Source organism: Physeter macrocephalus, chromosome 1 (genome assembly GCF_002837175.3).
Source record: "Physeter macrocephalus isolate SW-GA chromosome 1, ASM283717v5, whole genome shotgun sequence".
NCBI lineage: Eukaryota > Metazoa > Chordata > Mammalia > Artiodactyla > Physeteridae > Physeter > Physeter macrocephalus.
In genome coordinates, this window is record NC_041214.2 from 14,745,364 (window position 1) to 14,760,955 (window position 15,592).

The following is a 15,592-nucleotide window of genomic DNA, read 5'->3' on the forward strand; positions in this document are numbered from 1 at the left end:
CTTCTGCCTCAGTTATTCTTCTATTGATCCCTTCTAGAGTATTTTTAATTTCATTTATTGTGTTGTTCATCATTGTTTATTTCCTCTTTAGTTCTTCTACGTCCTTGTTAAATGTTTCTTGCATTTTCTCTATTCTATTTCCAAGATTTTGGATCATCTTTACTATCATTATTCTGAATTCTTTTTCAGGTAGAGTGCCTATTTCCTCTTCATTTATTAGGTCTGGTGGGTTTTTACCTTGCTCCTTCATCTGCTGTGTGTTTTTCTGTTTTTTCATTTTGCTTATCTTTCTGTTTGGCATCTCCTTTTCGCAGTCTTCAGGTTTGTAGTTCCCGTTGTTTTTGGTATCTGTCCCCAGTGGCTAAGGTTGGTTCAGTGGGTTGAGTAGGTTTCCTCGTTGAGGGGGGACTAGTGCCTGTGTTCTGGTGGATGAGACTGGATCTTGTCATTCTGGTGGGCAGGACCACGTCTGGTGGTGTGTTTTGGGGTGTCTGTAGCCTTATTATGATTTTAGGCAGCCTCTCTGCTAACGGATGGGGCTGTGTTCCTGTCTCACTAGTTGTTTGGCATAGGGTGTCCAGCACTGTAGCTTGCTGGTCATTGAGTGAAGCTGGGTCTTGGTGTTGAGATGGAGATCTCTGGGAGATTTTCGCCGTTTGATATTACGTGGAGCTGGGAGGCCTCTTGTGGACCAGTGTCCTGAAATTGGTTCTCCAACCTCAGAGGCACAGCCCTGATGCCTGGCTGGAGCACCAAGAGCCTTTAATCCACACGGCTCAGAATAAAAGGGAGAAAAAATAGAAAGAAAGAAAGAGGGAGGGAGGGAGGAGATAAAATAAAGTAGGATAAAATAAAATAAAGTTATTTAAAAAAATAATTATTAAGAAAAATTTTAAGAAGTGAAAAAAAAAAAACGGAATGGTCAGAACCCTAGGATAAATGGGGAAAGCAAAGCTATACAGACAAAATCTCACACAGAAGCATACACATGCACACTCACAGAAAGAGAAAAAGGAAAAAAATAATACATCTTGCTTCCAAAGTCCACCTCCTCAATTTGGGATGATTTGTTGTTATTCAGGTATTCCGCAGATGCAGGGTACATCAAGTTGATTGTGGAGCTTTAATCTGCTGCTTCTGAGGCTTCTGGGAGAGATTTCCCTTTCTCTTCTTTGTTTGCACAGCTCCAGGGGTTCAGCTTTGGACTTGGCCCCGCCTCTGCATGTAGGTCGCCTGAGGGCGTCTGCTCTTCCCTCAGACAGGACAGGGTTAAAGGAGCAGCTGATTCGGGGAGCTCTGGCTCACTCAGGCCGAGGGGAGGGAGGGGTACGGATGCAGGGCGAGCCTGCGGCAGCAGAGGCCAGCGTGATGTTGCACCACACTGAGGCGCGCCGTACGTTCTCCTGGGGAAGTTGTCCCTGGATCCCGGGACCCTGGCAGTGGCGGGCTGCACAGGCTCCCGGGAGGGGCGGCGTGGATAGTGACCTGTGCTAACACACAGGCTTCTTGGTGGCTGCAGCAGCGGCCTTAGCGTCTCATGCCCCGTCTCTGGGATCCGCGCTGATAGCAGCTGCTCGAGCCCGTCTCTGGAACTCCTTTAAGTGGCGTGCTTAATCCCCTCTCCTCACGCACCAGGAAACAGGCAAGAGAAAGTCTCTTGTCTCTTTGGCAGCTCCAGACTTCTCCCGGACTCCCTCCCGGCTGGCCGTGGTGCACTAACCCCTTCAGGCTGTGTTCAGCAGGCAACCCCAGTCTTCTCTCGGCTTCTGACCGAAGTTGGAGCCTCAGTTCCCAGCCCCACCTGTCCCGGCGGGTGAGCAGACAAGCCTCACAGGCTGGTGAGTGCCAGTGGGCACCTATCCTCTGTGCAGGAATCTCTCCGCTTTGCCCTCCGCACCCCTGTTACTGTGCTCTCCTCCGTGGCTCTGAAGCTTCGCCTTCTGCCACCTGCAGTCTCTGTCCATGAAGGGGCTTCTAGTGTGTGGAAACCTTTCCTCCTTCACAGCTCCCTCCAACTGGTGCAGGTCCCGTCCCTATTCTTTTGTCCCTGTTTATTTTTTCTTTTGCCCTACCCAGGTACGTGGGGAGTTTCTTGCCTTTTGGGAGGTCTGAGGTCTTCTGCCAGCGTTCAGTGGTGTTCTATAGGAGCAGTTCCACGTGTAGATTTATTTCTGATGTATCTGTGGGGAGGAAGGTGATCTCCGCCTCTTACTCTTCCGCCATCTTCTCCGATAGTGTGTGCATTCTTATGTTCTTATTCTCAAAGGAAAAGCTGTCAAAAATTCGTTGAGCATGTTTTTTGAAGATATTTGGTGGAAAGTATCAAATTAAGGAAGTTTCTATTCTTAGTTTACTAAGAGATTTTTATTATGCATGGATAATGGATTTTATCAGATACCTTTTCTGCCTCTAACGAGATTATACAATTATGCTGTTTTTTATGTTAAATTTGTAATATATTGAATTACATTGATTTTTCAATTGTTAAACCAACTTTCATTCCAGAAACAAACCTGCCTTGCTGGGATTCAGTATGCCATTATTTTATTTTGAGTTTCTCATGCGTAAGATTATTTCGTTTCCCTTTCTCCAAATGTCCCTTGTCAAGTTGGTACCAAGATTATGCTAGGCTCAGAAAACAAGTGGAGAGTTGTTATTTTTTTTTCCTATTCTCTGAAAGAGTTTTTATAAGATTGAGGTTCTTTCCTCCATAAATGTTTAGTAGAGATCTTTGTCTGAGACATTTGAGTTATTTTTGTTTTTTAATTTAAATTTTTACGTTTTTATACAGTTTTTAAAGGTTACACTCCATTTACAGTTATTACACAATATTGGCTATATTCCCCATGTTGTACAATACATTCTTTTTTTTTTTTTTTTTTTTTTTACAATACATTCTTGTAGTCTGTTCTACACCCAATAGTTTGTACCTCCCGCTCTCCCACCCCTATAACCAGTGGTTGGTTGCCAGTGATGGGGGGCAATTGAGTTATATTTTTTATTAATTTTGTTGTTCAAATCTTGTTATTTTGAATGTGTACTAGACATTGTATTTACAGAGGTCTTTGTAGATAAAAACTGGGAGCTTGAGGTGATGGTAATTTCTTCCAGAGAGGATTTATGTTGCTTTTCTGGGAAAAGATGCCCCAATGTTGGGTTCACTTCCTTGGACTTCTGTCCCTCCCTTAATCCTGGACTTGTGATTTTTGTAATTCTTTTGTAACTCCTCAGTCTTCAAGCAGCTTTTCCATCTGTTCAGTAGGATGATTGGATCAAATTACCTAGGTAATCAGAGCAGAAGCCACCCCTGTTTTGGGGGGTTCTAAATAAATATTTTATCTCTTGCTCTCCTGTCTCATGTCTCCTAAAGTACTAGAATCTAGGGGCTATGCATTCTATAGTCCAAATATGTAGTAGTGTCTCATTTTTTGTTTTACTTCTCGTACAACTGTTGCACTTTACTGGGTGGTTTTATTTGAAGACTTACTGGTGTGTTATTTCTCTCATTTCTCTTCCAACATTTATAGTAAAGCCAAGTTGTTTCTGTTTAAATAAGTTTCTAACCTTTGCTGACCTCAAAACTTATGTTGCAAACTTATGTTTTCATGAAGAGAACTAAAGCTGAACAATATTAGGGAATTTGGACTTAAGAGTGGCCTATTATTTTTTCTTAAGCAAACTAAAATGTGGTGCTTACAATGTGTTTTAAACATAAACTTTTACTTTACAGAACGCTTTGGATAAACAAGAAGAATTGACACCTCTTGGAGTCCACTTAGCACGATTACCAGTTGAGCCACACATTGGAAAAATGATTCTTTTTGGAGCTCTGTTCTGTTGCCTCGACCCGGTGCTCACAATTGCTGCTAGTCTTAGCTTCAAAGATCCCTTTGTGATTCCATTGGTAAGAAAGATACAAGTAAAAGGCCAGGTATTTTTAGATACACAGAATAGTTGTTTGCTTAGATAGATTTTTCATTGGCTTTTTATTAGAATGCCATTTTCTGTTATATACCATCAGAGCAATTTAAGTTGCCTTCATTTGTTTTAAGGGAAAAGAAAAGGTCGCAGATGCAAGAAGAAAGGAATTGGCAAAGGATACTAAAAGTGATCACCTGACAGTTGTGAATGCATTTGAGGTAAAAGGAATATATTTAAATTTTTAAAATCTGTATTATAGTTATCAGGAATAAACTGCTAAGTGAGAATGCCTAAAATTAGGTGAACATTTGAAAAAAATTATACATCATTTTTCAGTTTTGTGATAGCTCATTACATTTACCCTTCTGGAAAAAAGTCTGTATTTGTGTTTTGATAACAATAGAACAAGTGAACAATTTATTTTAAAATTTTACTTGCTATTATTCTTTTGTATCTTTGTCTTACTGACATTTATGACAAAAGGTCCCTTTTTGTTCATTAATAAACTATACCTGTATTCAGATTTAACATTTTTGATAGAGCATGATAGTCATGTACACTATTCAGGATAGAGAGACTTTTTCTCTTATAGACAGGCTTATCCAAGGATAAACGTTTATCATCCATCTTTGCAACATTTAAATGTAATTTGGTGTATAGAGACAGCATCTTTTTACTGTAGTTCTAGTCTCAGTTTTGTACTACCTATTATGGGAAAGTTTATATTTTTTTTCTTTTGAGCTCATTCAGTATTTTCTTTTTTCCCATCTTTCTTCCTTCTCTAGCTTAAAGCAAAGTAAAACAATATATTTTTGAAGTTGAAAGTATATAATAGCATTGATTTGTTCAACAGAGTGCTTATTTTGATTAATACAGTCATGTACAGAATGATGCTATTTTATGTAAAATGCACAGTATGTTACTATATAACTTGCTCTTTTTTGTGTAAAGAAAGGTCTGCAAATTCAGTTTTGGTTATCTCTTAATGACTAGGATCATGGGGAGTTTATGCTTTTTTAGTTTGTTAATTTGGAAATTCTTTGAATTTTTTACAAGAAAATGAAATATCAGTAGAAAGTAAAATTATTACCAAAATAAAGACAAACTGGTAAGCAGTCTTTGCTTTGGGGAACAATATCAATACTTTTCTTCATAGGGCTGGGAAGAAGCTAGACAGCGTGGTTTCAGATATGAAAAAGACTATTGCTGGGAATATTTTCTGTCTTCAAACACACTGCAGGTAATGGTGAATGTTTTGAAGTGATTCTCGTATGTTAGGTTAGGGACTTATGTGTATTTTGTGTAGTCAAATCTATAGCAAAAAGTTAAGTTTTTGCTTAACTTTTGTGTGAGTTTGTCTTATGAAGTTGAATCATTACACAGAATCATAAAAGGAATCTTTATTAAATCAACTGCAACAAAACAAGGAAAGGTGTATAGCATAATAAACAAAAAACTAATGGCTAAGAAAAAAAATGAGTCCAGAGTTTAGCAGGAAAACACAGAGAGACTCGATTACTGTTCCTGCACCCGCACTTAGTTGCCATTTTGATGATTCATCCTGAAAATTTTCAATAATACTCCTAAAATCTGTTTTAAAATCTCAGATAGAGCAAGTATCTTTTCTTTAACTTTTGGGTAGGTATTTTTATCTTCAATTGACTTAGTGTAGTGAGAAAACACTGGACAGGAGGCATTTGTGAAATAGAAGAAAGTGAACAATTAACAAGGGCAGATGCACATCAGACTTCAGACTCTGCACTGAACTGGAGAAGTGATCTCAAGCCAGTGGGAGTAGAAATATCCTCACCTTGCCCCATTACATGTACACTCCATCTTTGTGGCATAGATTTAACAAATCTACGGGAGTAAAAGAATCCAGAATTTAGCATATTTAATCAAAAGTGCCCAAACACTAACAGAATGAAAAGAAGGGTAATAACTCTGAAAGATACTACAGCCAATGGAAAAAAAGGTAATAGGTGTCTCTACATAGAAAATTTAAGAGTAATTGAATATGTATTTAGAGATATATTGTAAGAACATTTCCCTTAAGTGGAAAAAATGAAGTGAAGTACAGTATGAAAAGATGGTTGAATCCAACCAAGTGTTTTTTTGAAAATATTATATCCAGTCAAGATACTAATTCAAGTATAAAGAAAAATGACAGGCATTCAAGAAAGCACTTGAGATACTGCACCCATGAGTTGATCTTGAAATATTTACTGACAATGAAATGCTGCCTATTAAGAGGTGAATCAGAAAGAATTCAGGAATGGAGAGTACATGCTAAGTCAGCTGGTGGTAGATACTGAAATTAAATATGGAAAAATGCAAAACAGTATTGGGAATTATGGATACAGAATAAAGGTTATTATCCTGAACAATATAAAATAATGGTGATAGAAACCAGGAGATAACCTAGAGAGTCAGTTATAAGAGAATGTAGGTGGGGAAACTAAAGTCACATAATTCATAAAAGGGATTTATACTTAAATGTGACAATTTTATGTCTCATAATCTCTTACTTTAAGCTCACAAGGATCCTTTATTAAATATCTCTTATGATTATAAAAATGTAAGATTCATCTAGTTCAGTGTCATTTCTATTTAACTTCCTTAAATTGAACTAAAATTAATTTGAATGCGTTTATAAAAACAGCTTCTGTATTTACATTATCCCATTGTTAGGATAGCATTTTTGTCTAATTCTTCTGTCTGTATAAATGCATAGTAAGTGTCTGCAATATTATTTACTTAGTTAATATTTCTGACAGTATTGAGATTACGGTAGTATTCTTTTGTACTTTGCTATACTACTTAAATGTTTTTTATAATGAGTCATGTATCATTTTTACCCAAAGAGTGATTTTTCTTATAAATAAACACAAGAAACAGGCCTAAAGCTTTTGTGCCAGGATGTAACAGTAGTTAATTTTCAGTAGTACATATATGGATGTTGGTTATTTTCTCTGTGCTTTCCTGTTTTTTTTTTTTTTTTTTTTCCAAAATATGGGGTAGAGAGCAATTTTGAAAATTATGAGCGTTTTTGTAAACTGAAGTAATCCTTAAACATCAGTGTTATTCCCTACAGCAGGCAAGCCTTAAGACTGGACAGTAAATATTTTTGGCTTACAATCCATATGGTTTCTGTTGCAACTGCTCAACCTCTGCCATTATAATGCAAAAGCAACCAAAGATAGTGTGTAGATGAATGGGTGTTGTTTTGTTCCAATAAAACTTTATTGACAAAAACAGGTTTTTATAAATTTTGTAGTTTACCAACCCCTGCTCCAAAACATCACATTTTTGCAAAAGTGTTTCATAAAGCAGGGAAAGCTCAAAGCTAAATTTATTTATGAGTACATGCTTTATAACCCCTATAAATTTGTGTGAAAGGTATTCTAGTTCTGTTTGTTACCATTGCTCCCTAGATGCTGCATAACATGAAAGGGCAGTTTGCTGAGCATCTTCTTGGAGCTGGATTTGTAAGCAGTAGAAATCCTAAAGATCCAAAATCTAATATAAATTCAGGTAAAGCAGAAAATACAGTGTAAATAACTTGCTGCTGTTGTCAGTTGTATCAATATTTTACTTTTTTTTCTCTACCTTCCCACCCCGAACAGATAATGAGAAGATAATTAAAGCTGTCATCTGTGCTGGTTTATATCCCAAAGTTGCTAAAATCCGACTAAATTTGGGTAAAAAAAGAAAAATGTAAGCATTGAAGATTATTATGAATTATTTGTAGTTTTCTCAAACTTTCAAAATCCTCTACTGCCACAGGGCTTATATTGTACATTTGTTCTTACTCGTAATAGGGCCATATTCTTGTTACTTTTGGTCATTGAAGAGAAGACAAACTGTTTACCATGGGCATCACTTTCCCTCATAGCACATCCCTGAAGTCTGCTCCTTCATCACCCATTTTTCACAAAGAATGTTAGTGAAATATAATATCAATGTAAATATGAGAACAGTAAGCCAGCTATACCTTGTTTAGAGTAAATTTTGTTTCAGGATTTTTTATCCTCTCTTTTAAAACAAGTAATTTTCTACTTGAGCACTTTGAATAAAATTGTTGTGATTTTACTATTTTGAGAAATAAAGTATAACTTTAAATGTATGTACGAATAGAGTCAGCCTTAGTAGTAATTGGAGACAACAAATAAGGCATATTTTTGCCCAGTAAAAGAATTCATTCCAGTGAGGAAAAAGAGAAACTGAAAGTCACAAATGGCTAGTGGTATGTGAATTGGTGTGCCACCCTTTTGGAAGACAGTTTAGATTAGAATTATGTATCAGCAGTCATTAAAATAGTCACTGGCCCCGTGGATTCATAAGTGAATATTTTAATTTAATATGTTCTAAGGAAGTAATTCCAAATGTTTTTTTTGACAGGTATATTGTAAACAACATAGATGTCTAGTAGCAGTTGGGGAAATTATGGTTTTATAAGACCATATTATATGGCATTTCTGTTAGGCATATAAAACATCACTGTATATTGACCTAAAATATTTGAACTGATGTTAGATGAAAAAGTTGGATGTTCTGTAAACATGAAAAAATATAGACCTCAAAGATAGCCTAGAGTGCAGCAGTGCAGTGGTTCTCAACCTGGGTGATTTTGCCTTCCTGGGGACGTTTGACAATGTCTGCAGACATCTGTGGTTGTTATCAGTGGAGGAGTATGTCCTACTAGCATCTAGTACACAGAGGTCAGGGATGCTCTTAGGCATTCCATAATGCACAAGACCGTCCCCCACAACAGAAAATTCAATATGTCAAGAATGCTGATGTTGAGAAACCCGATTCTCATATGGAACATTATGGGTAACATGAATTTTAATCACTGTAGTTGGATTATCCACATTTTAAGTGATCTGAGTACTTTTTTGACATCAGTACTTTGTCAAATTCTTCTTCATATCTATCCCTAAACTTACAGGTAGCTTAACAGAGAGACTCCTTGAAATACAAACATTTTATATATCCCTCTGCCATCCTGGGCAGGCTTTATGAAAGAAAGGTAGTTCTCTTGGGTTTATGCTTTGTTTTGGTCTAGTGCAGGGGTCAGCACATTTTGGAATACTGGCTAAGAGTTTATGTTTTTGTTGGAACACAGCTGTGCCTGTTTGTTCACATGTTGTTTGTGCCTGCTTCCCAGCTGCACTAGCAGAGTTGAGTGTTGTGACAGAAGGTCCACAAAGCATAAAATATTTTCTCTCTGGTCCTGTATGGAAAAAGTTTGCCAAACCCTGCTGTTCTGGTGATGTAGGGTTGCAGGATGGCACTGGTTAAATTGACTGTGTGGTGAGGAAAAACAGTTGCTGATTTTATTCTGAATAATGGCTCATGACTGTGATTCAGATTTTGGTAGACATATTATGGATTCCTAGAACCATGAAAAAGATGCTCTTAAAAACAAAGAGGGGGGGCTTCCCTGGTGGCGCAGTGGTTGCGCGTCCGCCTGCCGATGCAGGGGAACCGGGTTCGGCTGGGCCCGTGAGCCATGGCCGCTGAGCCTGCGCGTCCGGAGCCTGTGCTCCGCGACGGGAGAGGCCACAGCAGAGGGAGGCCCGCATACCACAAAAAAAAAAGAAAAAAAAAAAAAAAACAAAACAAAACAAAGAGGAAGGATTAATGGATTATCAGCTTTATTCTTTAATTACCACTGACTATATAAACTATCAGACATCTCCCTGTTGAATAATATTAATTAAAGACTCCTACAAATTGAGGTGAAATTTTTGTGACTATCGAAGGAAGGACCTGTAAAAATGGAGAGATTGAACTAGAGCTGTGTACATTTATTCCGAGTATTCCTGTTTTGAAGGGGGGGGTGGAGTTCAGTGAATGTGAGACCATTTAAAACATACTTTAGAATAGGTTTTTAAAAACCAGTTTTAGCTAACTCCCTTTTAAACAAAATTCTTCATTTTTAATTTTAGATCATTTCACAGTTATTCTGTAAATTGACAGCTGTTTATCAGTATCATGATTTACAGTAAAATGTACAGACTATTCTCTTGGTCTGATTCACTTAGAATTATATCAGGTATTTCATTTTTTGTACTTTACTGGTATAGTATATATACTAACATAATTAGGGAATATTGTGTCATCTTTCTAATATGTTGAGTAATTCTATCTATAAGAAAAGGATTTGTTGTATGATTTAGAGTATTCTTATTTAGCCAATTATTTTTCCATGTCTTATTAAAATAAAAATTTGGAAATTTATATTGCAAAAATAAATTGAACTCATCTGTGGAGTTTGTTTTTCTTCTGGGATTAGTTTGGAATCCTCCAGAGTTTTGTTTTGTTTTGTTTTTAAACTACATTTTAACTTTTTTAAAGGGTGAAAGTTTACACAAAAACTGATGGACTAGTTGCTATTCATCCTAAATCCGTTAATGTGGAGCAAACAGAGTTTCACTACAACTGGCTTATCTATCACCTGAAGATGAGAACAAGTAGTGTAAGTGAATACATAAAATAACCATGGGTCTGAATAACAGTCTTGTTGTATTTTTTAAATTGTATAGTTTTCATAATTATAAACAAAATTTATTTTCTTAAAAAAAATTTTTTTTATGTCATGACTTTTACCTTCTTTAAGCAAATAACCTATACTTTTAATGTGCAGATCTGTCACAATGTATCTTTGTATTTTAATTAATTGGGATGGTTATTTGATTTGCATAATTTTCTTTCAGAGCCTGCTTTCAAGACATACTGGCATTCTATGGTATATAAGAGTTTACCCTTTTCAAAGAATTTTGTTGGCCTGTCGATATACAAGTATTGGTCAGAATATTAAGTGGGAATTCTGTTAATATATAAATAAAAAGAACTTCAGCTACATTAGTGTTTTGGTTTTATCACTTAGGAAATATTTTGTTTACAGAACAGTGCTATTGATTCAATTGAAACAAAAATATAAAACTCCTTTGTTCTCTGAAGTAAGAATGGCTTGTTTAAATGGTATTTCTTCAAATTTAGTCTCTGTAATTACACTAAAAGGATAATACCTGTTTTAGAAGAAAAGCACTAATAGATCGATACTAGTGATATTATTGAATTAATGTGGCAATAATCCTTTCAGACTCCTTAATGTATTAATTTGCCTTAATTCTCATTATAGATATACTTGTATGACTGCACAGAAGTTTCTCCATACTGTCTCTTGTTCTTTGGAGGTGATATTTCCATTCAGAAGGATAATGATCAGGAAACTATTGCTGTAGATGAATGGATTATCTTTCAGTCTCCAGCAAGAATTGCCCATCTTGTTAAGGTGACTAACTTTACATGATTGTCTTTGATTCTGCATACAAGTTAGTATGTGGTCTTGTGGTTTTGTTCTTCCAAGTGTTCTACATGTTATGTTAAATATTTCTTGCTTTATTTCAACAGAGGAAATTGTGTTGAGAAATTGATTCATAGTTTTTCTGCATTGTTTTTTGAGATAGTTATAGACCAACCATTCTCAATGGCTCAGTGTGATAAAAGTTTGAATTTTTTTACTTAAGTTGGCTACTCATAACCACACTTTAGTTAGTTGCTTATTAGATATTCCAGCCTTTTTGTATAATAGCTTATTAAATTTCTTGTACCAGCTGAAGTCACTTTTATTTATTACATTGTTTGATAGTACATCTGCCTTTGTTGAACATGTATAATTTTTCCAACTTCAGGAATTAAGAAAGGAACTAGATATCCTTCTGCAAGAGAAGATTGAAAGTCCCCATCCTGTAGACTGGAAGGACACTAAATCCAGAGACTGTGCAGTTCTCTCAGCTATTATAGACTTGCTCAAAACACAGGAAAAAGCAACTCCTAGGAACTTGCCACCACGATTTCAGGATGGATATTACAGCTGACAGCTTTTCTGTGGTGCCCTGAAAAGCCAGTTTGATAGCCATTTTCCATCATGGTTTAACTTTGACTAGGTGTCAAACCCCAGGACATGAATAATTTTCGTGCGTAAGGTAGAAACCTTCAGTAGGTAGTAAATAAAGACTTAATGTGCATGAGTTAACGATGTCATCTGTAGCTGTTATAAATATACCATAAAAAACAGTTACTCTCTAGTGGTCGTGTCCACATTTTGGGAGTATTCCTCTTATATATTTTGAATGTTGTACCACTTGAGAAATTCCTTTGTTCTGTTATGAAATATTAATCTCTCTGCCCATAATGACTGAGTATAGAATCAGTAAAAATAGAATGGTTAGCCAAAAAGCAGTATCAAATAAGAATTTGAACACATCCACATTTCTTCTAATGAAACTTCTATCAGAAGTAAGTTAATTTGTTGTAATAAAGCCCAGTATTTAATAAAATGTACAGTGTGTAAATCTCAGCTAGCTTTTTGGGTTGCTTTCTGCATCTCCACCTATCCCTTGGTTTATCTGATGTTTTTTATCTGAGAATATATTTGTACCACTTTTACATCACCCTGTGCAGTGTAATGTAGCAGTTGAGAGCATGGGTCTAGAGCCTATCTAAGTTCAAATTTTAGCTCCGTCGCTTACCACGTATCTTAGGCAAATTACTTGGCTTCTTTCTGTTTCCTTTTCCTTATCTGTAAAATACAGGTAACAATTATGAGGATTAAATATGTTATCATATGTAAAGTGCCATAGCCTAGTGTCTGGCATGTATTGTGTACTAAGTTACAGTTATTATTTGAAATTTTTTTAATAACAGTCCATTATGTTAGACTTTTCTTCCCCATGCTCTGAGTGCTATTTTACCCTCTCAGCCAGTGGAAGCTAGTGTGACATGTACTGTATGTTTTCAGCCCTGTCAGATTTTGACAAATACTGTTGGTTGCTATCCAACAGCCATTTTGTCCCTCCCTTCCTACTTGCTTGTTCATGTGTCCCCTCCTCTGTGCAGCCTTGTTCCCAGGGATGTTGGACCCTCTTCCCCAAGGGTGAATTGGATTGTTCTAAGCCAATCATGCATGGTCTTTTTCTCCTTATAAATAACTGATGAGGCATGAATATGTGAACCTGTCCTGGCTAATGGAAGCTAAGAAGAGATCTGCAAGGGGGCATCTGAGAAGATTTTCCTCACTAGTAGACTTAAAGAAGGAAATTCTGTGCTCCTCCTTTGGACATTATTTTGTCTGACTCTGGCACTTGGAACTGCTGCAACCCTCTTAGGATCACAAGGTTGGCTCAGCGGGCAGGTGGAAATCACCAGAGTCCTTGATAATGCTAGCGAGCTGTTGAATTATCCAGACTCTGCAACTGCCCTGCACATGGACTTATTCTGACATAATAAACCCCTCTTTGTTCTAGCCACTTTTAGTAGGGTCTTTTGTATAATTTGGCAGAGGAGTATTAACTGAAACACATACTATCCATTGTTGAGTGTTGTTTGCTGAGGCCTCTATCACTTATTTTGTGATATAACAGTTTGACCCTATGTCTGAGAAAAGTTGTAGTACTGGAAATACTGCAAAAAGAGACATAGGAAGAACATCCTGCTGCACCCTAAAAAGTACAGATTTTACTGTGCCTTCCAAAGAAGCCAAAGGAAAGGAGTATCGTATGATGACTGGGATTGATTGATAATTCTATGATGATCTTAACAGCACTGGTTCAGGTACTGCTTCCATTTCTGGGAATGTATGTCAGCCTATCATTGCCTTCTAGGGTTTTTGAATGTATTTGTGTGGTCTAAGTCCATTCTCTTGGCTAGTATCCCAAAAGTGATCTGCCTCTCACTGAATTCTTGTACTGGGTCATTTTGTGGCATATTAGTTTTGCCCCTAATCTGAAGGTGATCATTAGGTCCTATTCTATAAGAATGTTTGTTTTTATGTTTGTGCCTTTTTTTTTTGGCTTGCTTTTACTATCCAGTTTAAATTCAGTCAGTTGGCCAAAACGGTCTTGGCAGAGAGCATTTTAAAAATCTGTAAAAACAGATTACTAGTTAATTGGCTGCATGTTCATAGACAAATATTTAATCTCCATAAATGGGGAAAATGTTCCTGCAGAACTGTTTAATAGATGAGCTATTCAGAGAGATCAAAGGAGTTATCACCTCCAATTTATGTCTTCTCTATACCAGTCAAGATGGAAATTTTGCCTGAAGGTGCTATTTATGTTTTTCTTTTGTTTACAGAATAGGGTGTTACTTAGTGAAAAATGTATTCCAGGTCTCAGAACTATATGCTATTTGGTAGTTTTAAAGAATAAGATACTAAATTACGAAGAAAACTATTTGCCTCGCCATTCTGAGCAACACCAAGGATAACTCTTTAAAAAAATGACCCTGGGGCTTCCCTGGTGGCACAGTGGTTGGGAGTCCGCCTGCCGATGCAGGGGACGCGGGCTCGTGCCCCGGTCCGGGAAGATCCCACATGCCGCGGAGCGGCTGGGCCCGTGAGCCATGGCCGCTGAGCCTGCGTGTCCGGAGCCTGTGCTCCGCAACGGGAGAGGCCACAACACTGAGAGGCCCGCGTACCGCAAACAAACAAGAAAAATGGCCCTGAAACAGAAACTTACAGGAAAAAAAAAAAAAAAGAAAAAAGAAATAAACCACTGGATAATCTTTACGAAGTGTCTTCGAAAAGTGAGTCCATGCGACACCTTCCTAATTCATTAACTTGGGCAAAAGCTCTTGCAAGTGGTTTTCCCTTCTTCATTTTTAAAGCAAGGTCTACCCTACAAGTTAGAAATCATAGAAGAGCTATAGGAAGAATTTATTTTAGTACTCCATTACCCAAAGTAAATGGTAATTTTCCTTCCCCTCTTTTAGCTCTGAGTTTGTGTATATTTTTAAGTAACTGTGATCATGTAGTATAATCATATATTTATAATATGCTAATTGTTTTTACATGGCATTTTTATTCTGATTTTTAAAATACGTATTCATTATAGAGTATCGGGAAGTGCAACATATAAAAAAAATGTTACCACTGTTACAAACTCTTTTTTAATAAGCTTTAAGATATTATTTTATATATAATAAAGTTACCCAAGTATACTTCTGTGAATTTTGTCAAATGTATAAAGTCATGTAATTGCTATCACCACAATCTTGATATAGAACATTCCTGTCACCTAAGAATCTCCCTTTTTCCCCTTACAGTCAATCCCCTGCTTCCACTGGCAACCATTTCATCACTAGTTTTGCCTTTTCTAGAATTTCAAATAAATGGATCCATATGTTGTCTTTTGTGTCCAGCTTCTTTCACTTAACATAATGCTTTTGAGATATTTATGTTGCTGTGTATATCAGAAGTTAGTTCCTTTTTTATTATTTAGTATTGCATTGTATGGTTGTACCACAGCTTGTTTATGATGGACTTATTTTTTTTTTTGCTATTATAAATAAAGCTGCTATGAATATGTGTATACAGGTCTATGTGTAGATAGATGTTTTCATTTCTCTTGGGTAAATACCTATGATTAGGATTGTTGTGTCATATAAGAAATTGCCAACCTGACTTACAGAGTGGGTATACCATGTTTTACACACCCACCCTCCATATGGTATGGTTCCAGGTGTTACAAATTCTCACCAGTACTTGGGTATTTTTAGTTATTTGTTGTTTAATTTTTGCCTTTAATGGATGTGGAGTCTCATAGTTTGTTGTGGTTTTGTTTTTTATTTCTATTGAATGTAATAATCAGTGATGAGCCTA

At 36.6% G+C, this 15,592-nt stretch overlaps 1 protein-coding gene across 2 annotated transcripts in view; it reads left to right on the forward strand.

Annotated features, from left to right (window-relative positions):
• The window catches only part of DHX36 (DEAH-box helicase 36), a 58,448-nt gene extending 43,965 nt beyond the window's left edge, over positions 1 to 14,483 (forward strand). For both annotated transcript variants that reach the window (XM_028488492.2, XM_024131835.3), the window contains 8 exons: positions 3,731 to 3,904; positions 4,053 to 4,139; positions 5,078 to 5,161; positions 7,356 to 7,455; positions 7,548 to 7,638; positions 10,285 to 10,405; positions 11,072 to 11,224; positions 11,625 to 14,483. In XM_028488492.2, coding sequence (XP_028344293.1) covers positions 3,731 to 3,904; positions 4,053 to 4,139; positions 5,078 to 5,161; positions 7,356 to 7,455; positions 7,548 to 7,638; positions 10,285 to 10,405; positions 11,072 to 11,224; positions 11,625 to 11,810 — 996 coding nt within the window. In that variant the 3' untranslated portion in view covers positions 11,811 to 14,483. The remainder of the gene's footprint in view (positions 1 to 3,730; positions 3,905 to 4,052; positions 4,140 to 5,077; positions 5,162 to 7,355; positions 7,456 to 7,547; positions 7,639 to 10,284; positions 10,406 to 11,071; positions 11,225 to 11,624) is intronic.
• Positions 14,484 to 15,592: the final 1,109 nt, after the last annotated feature.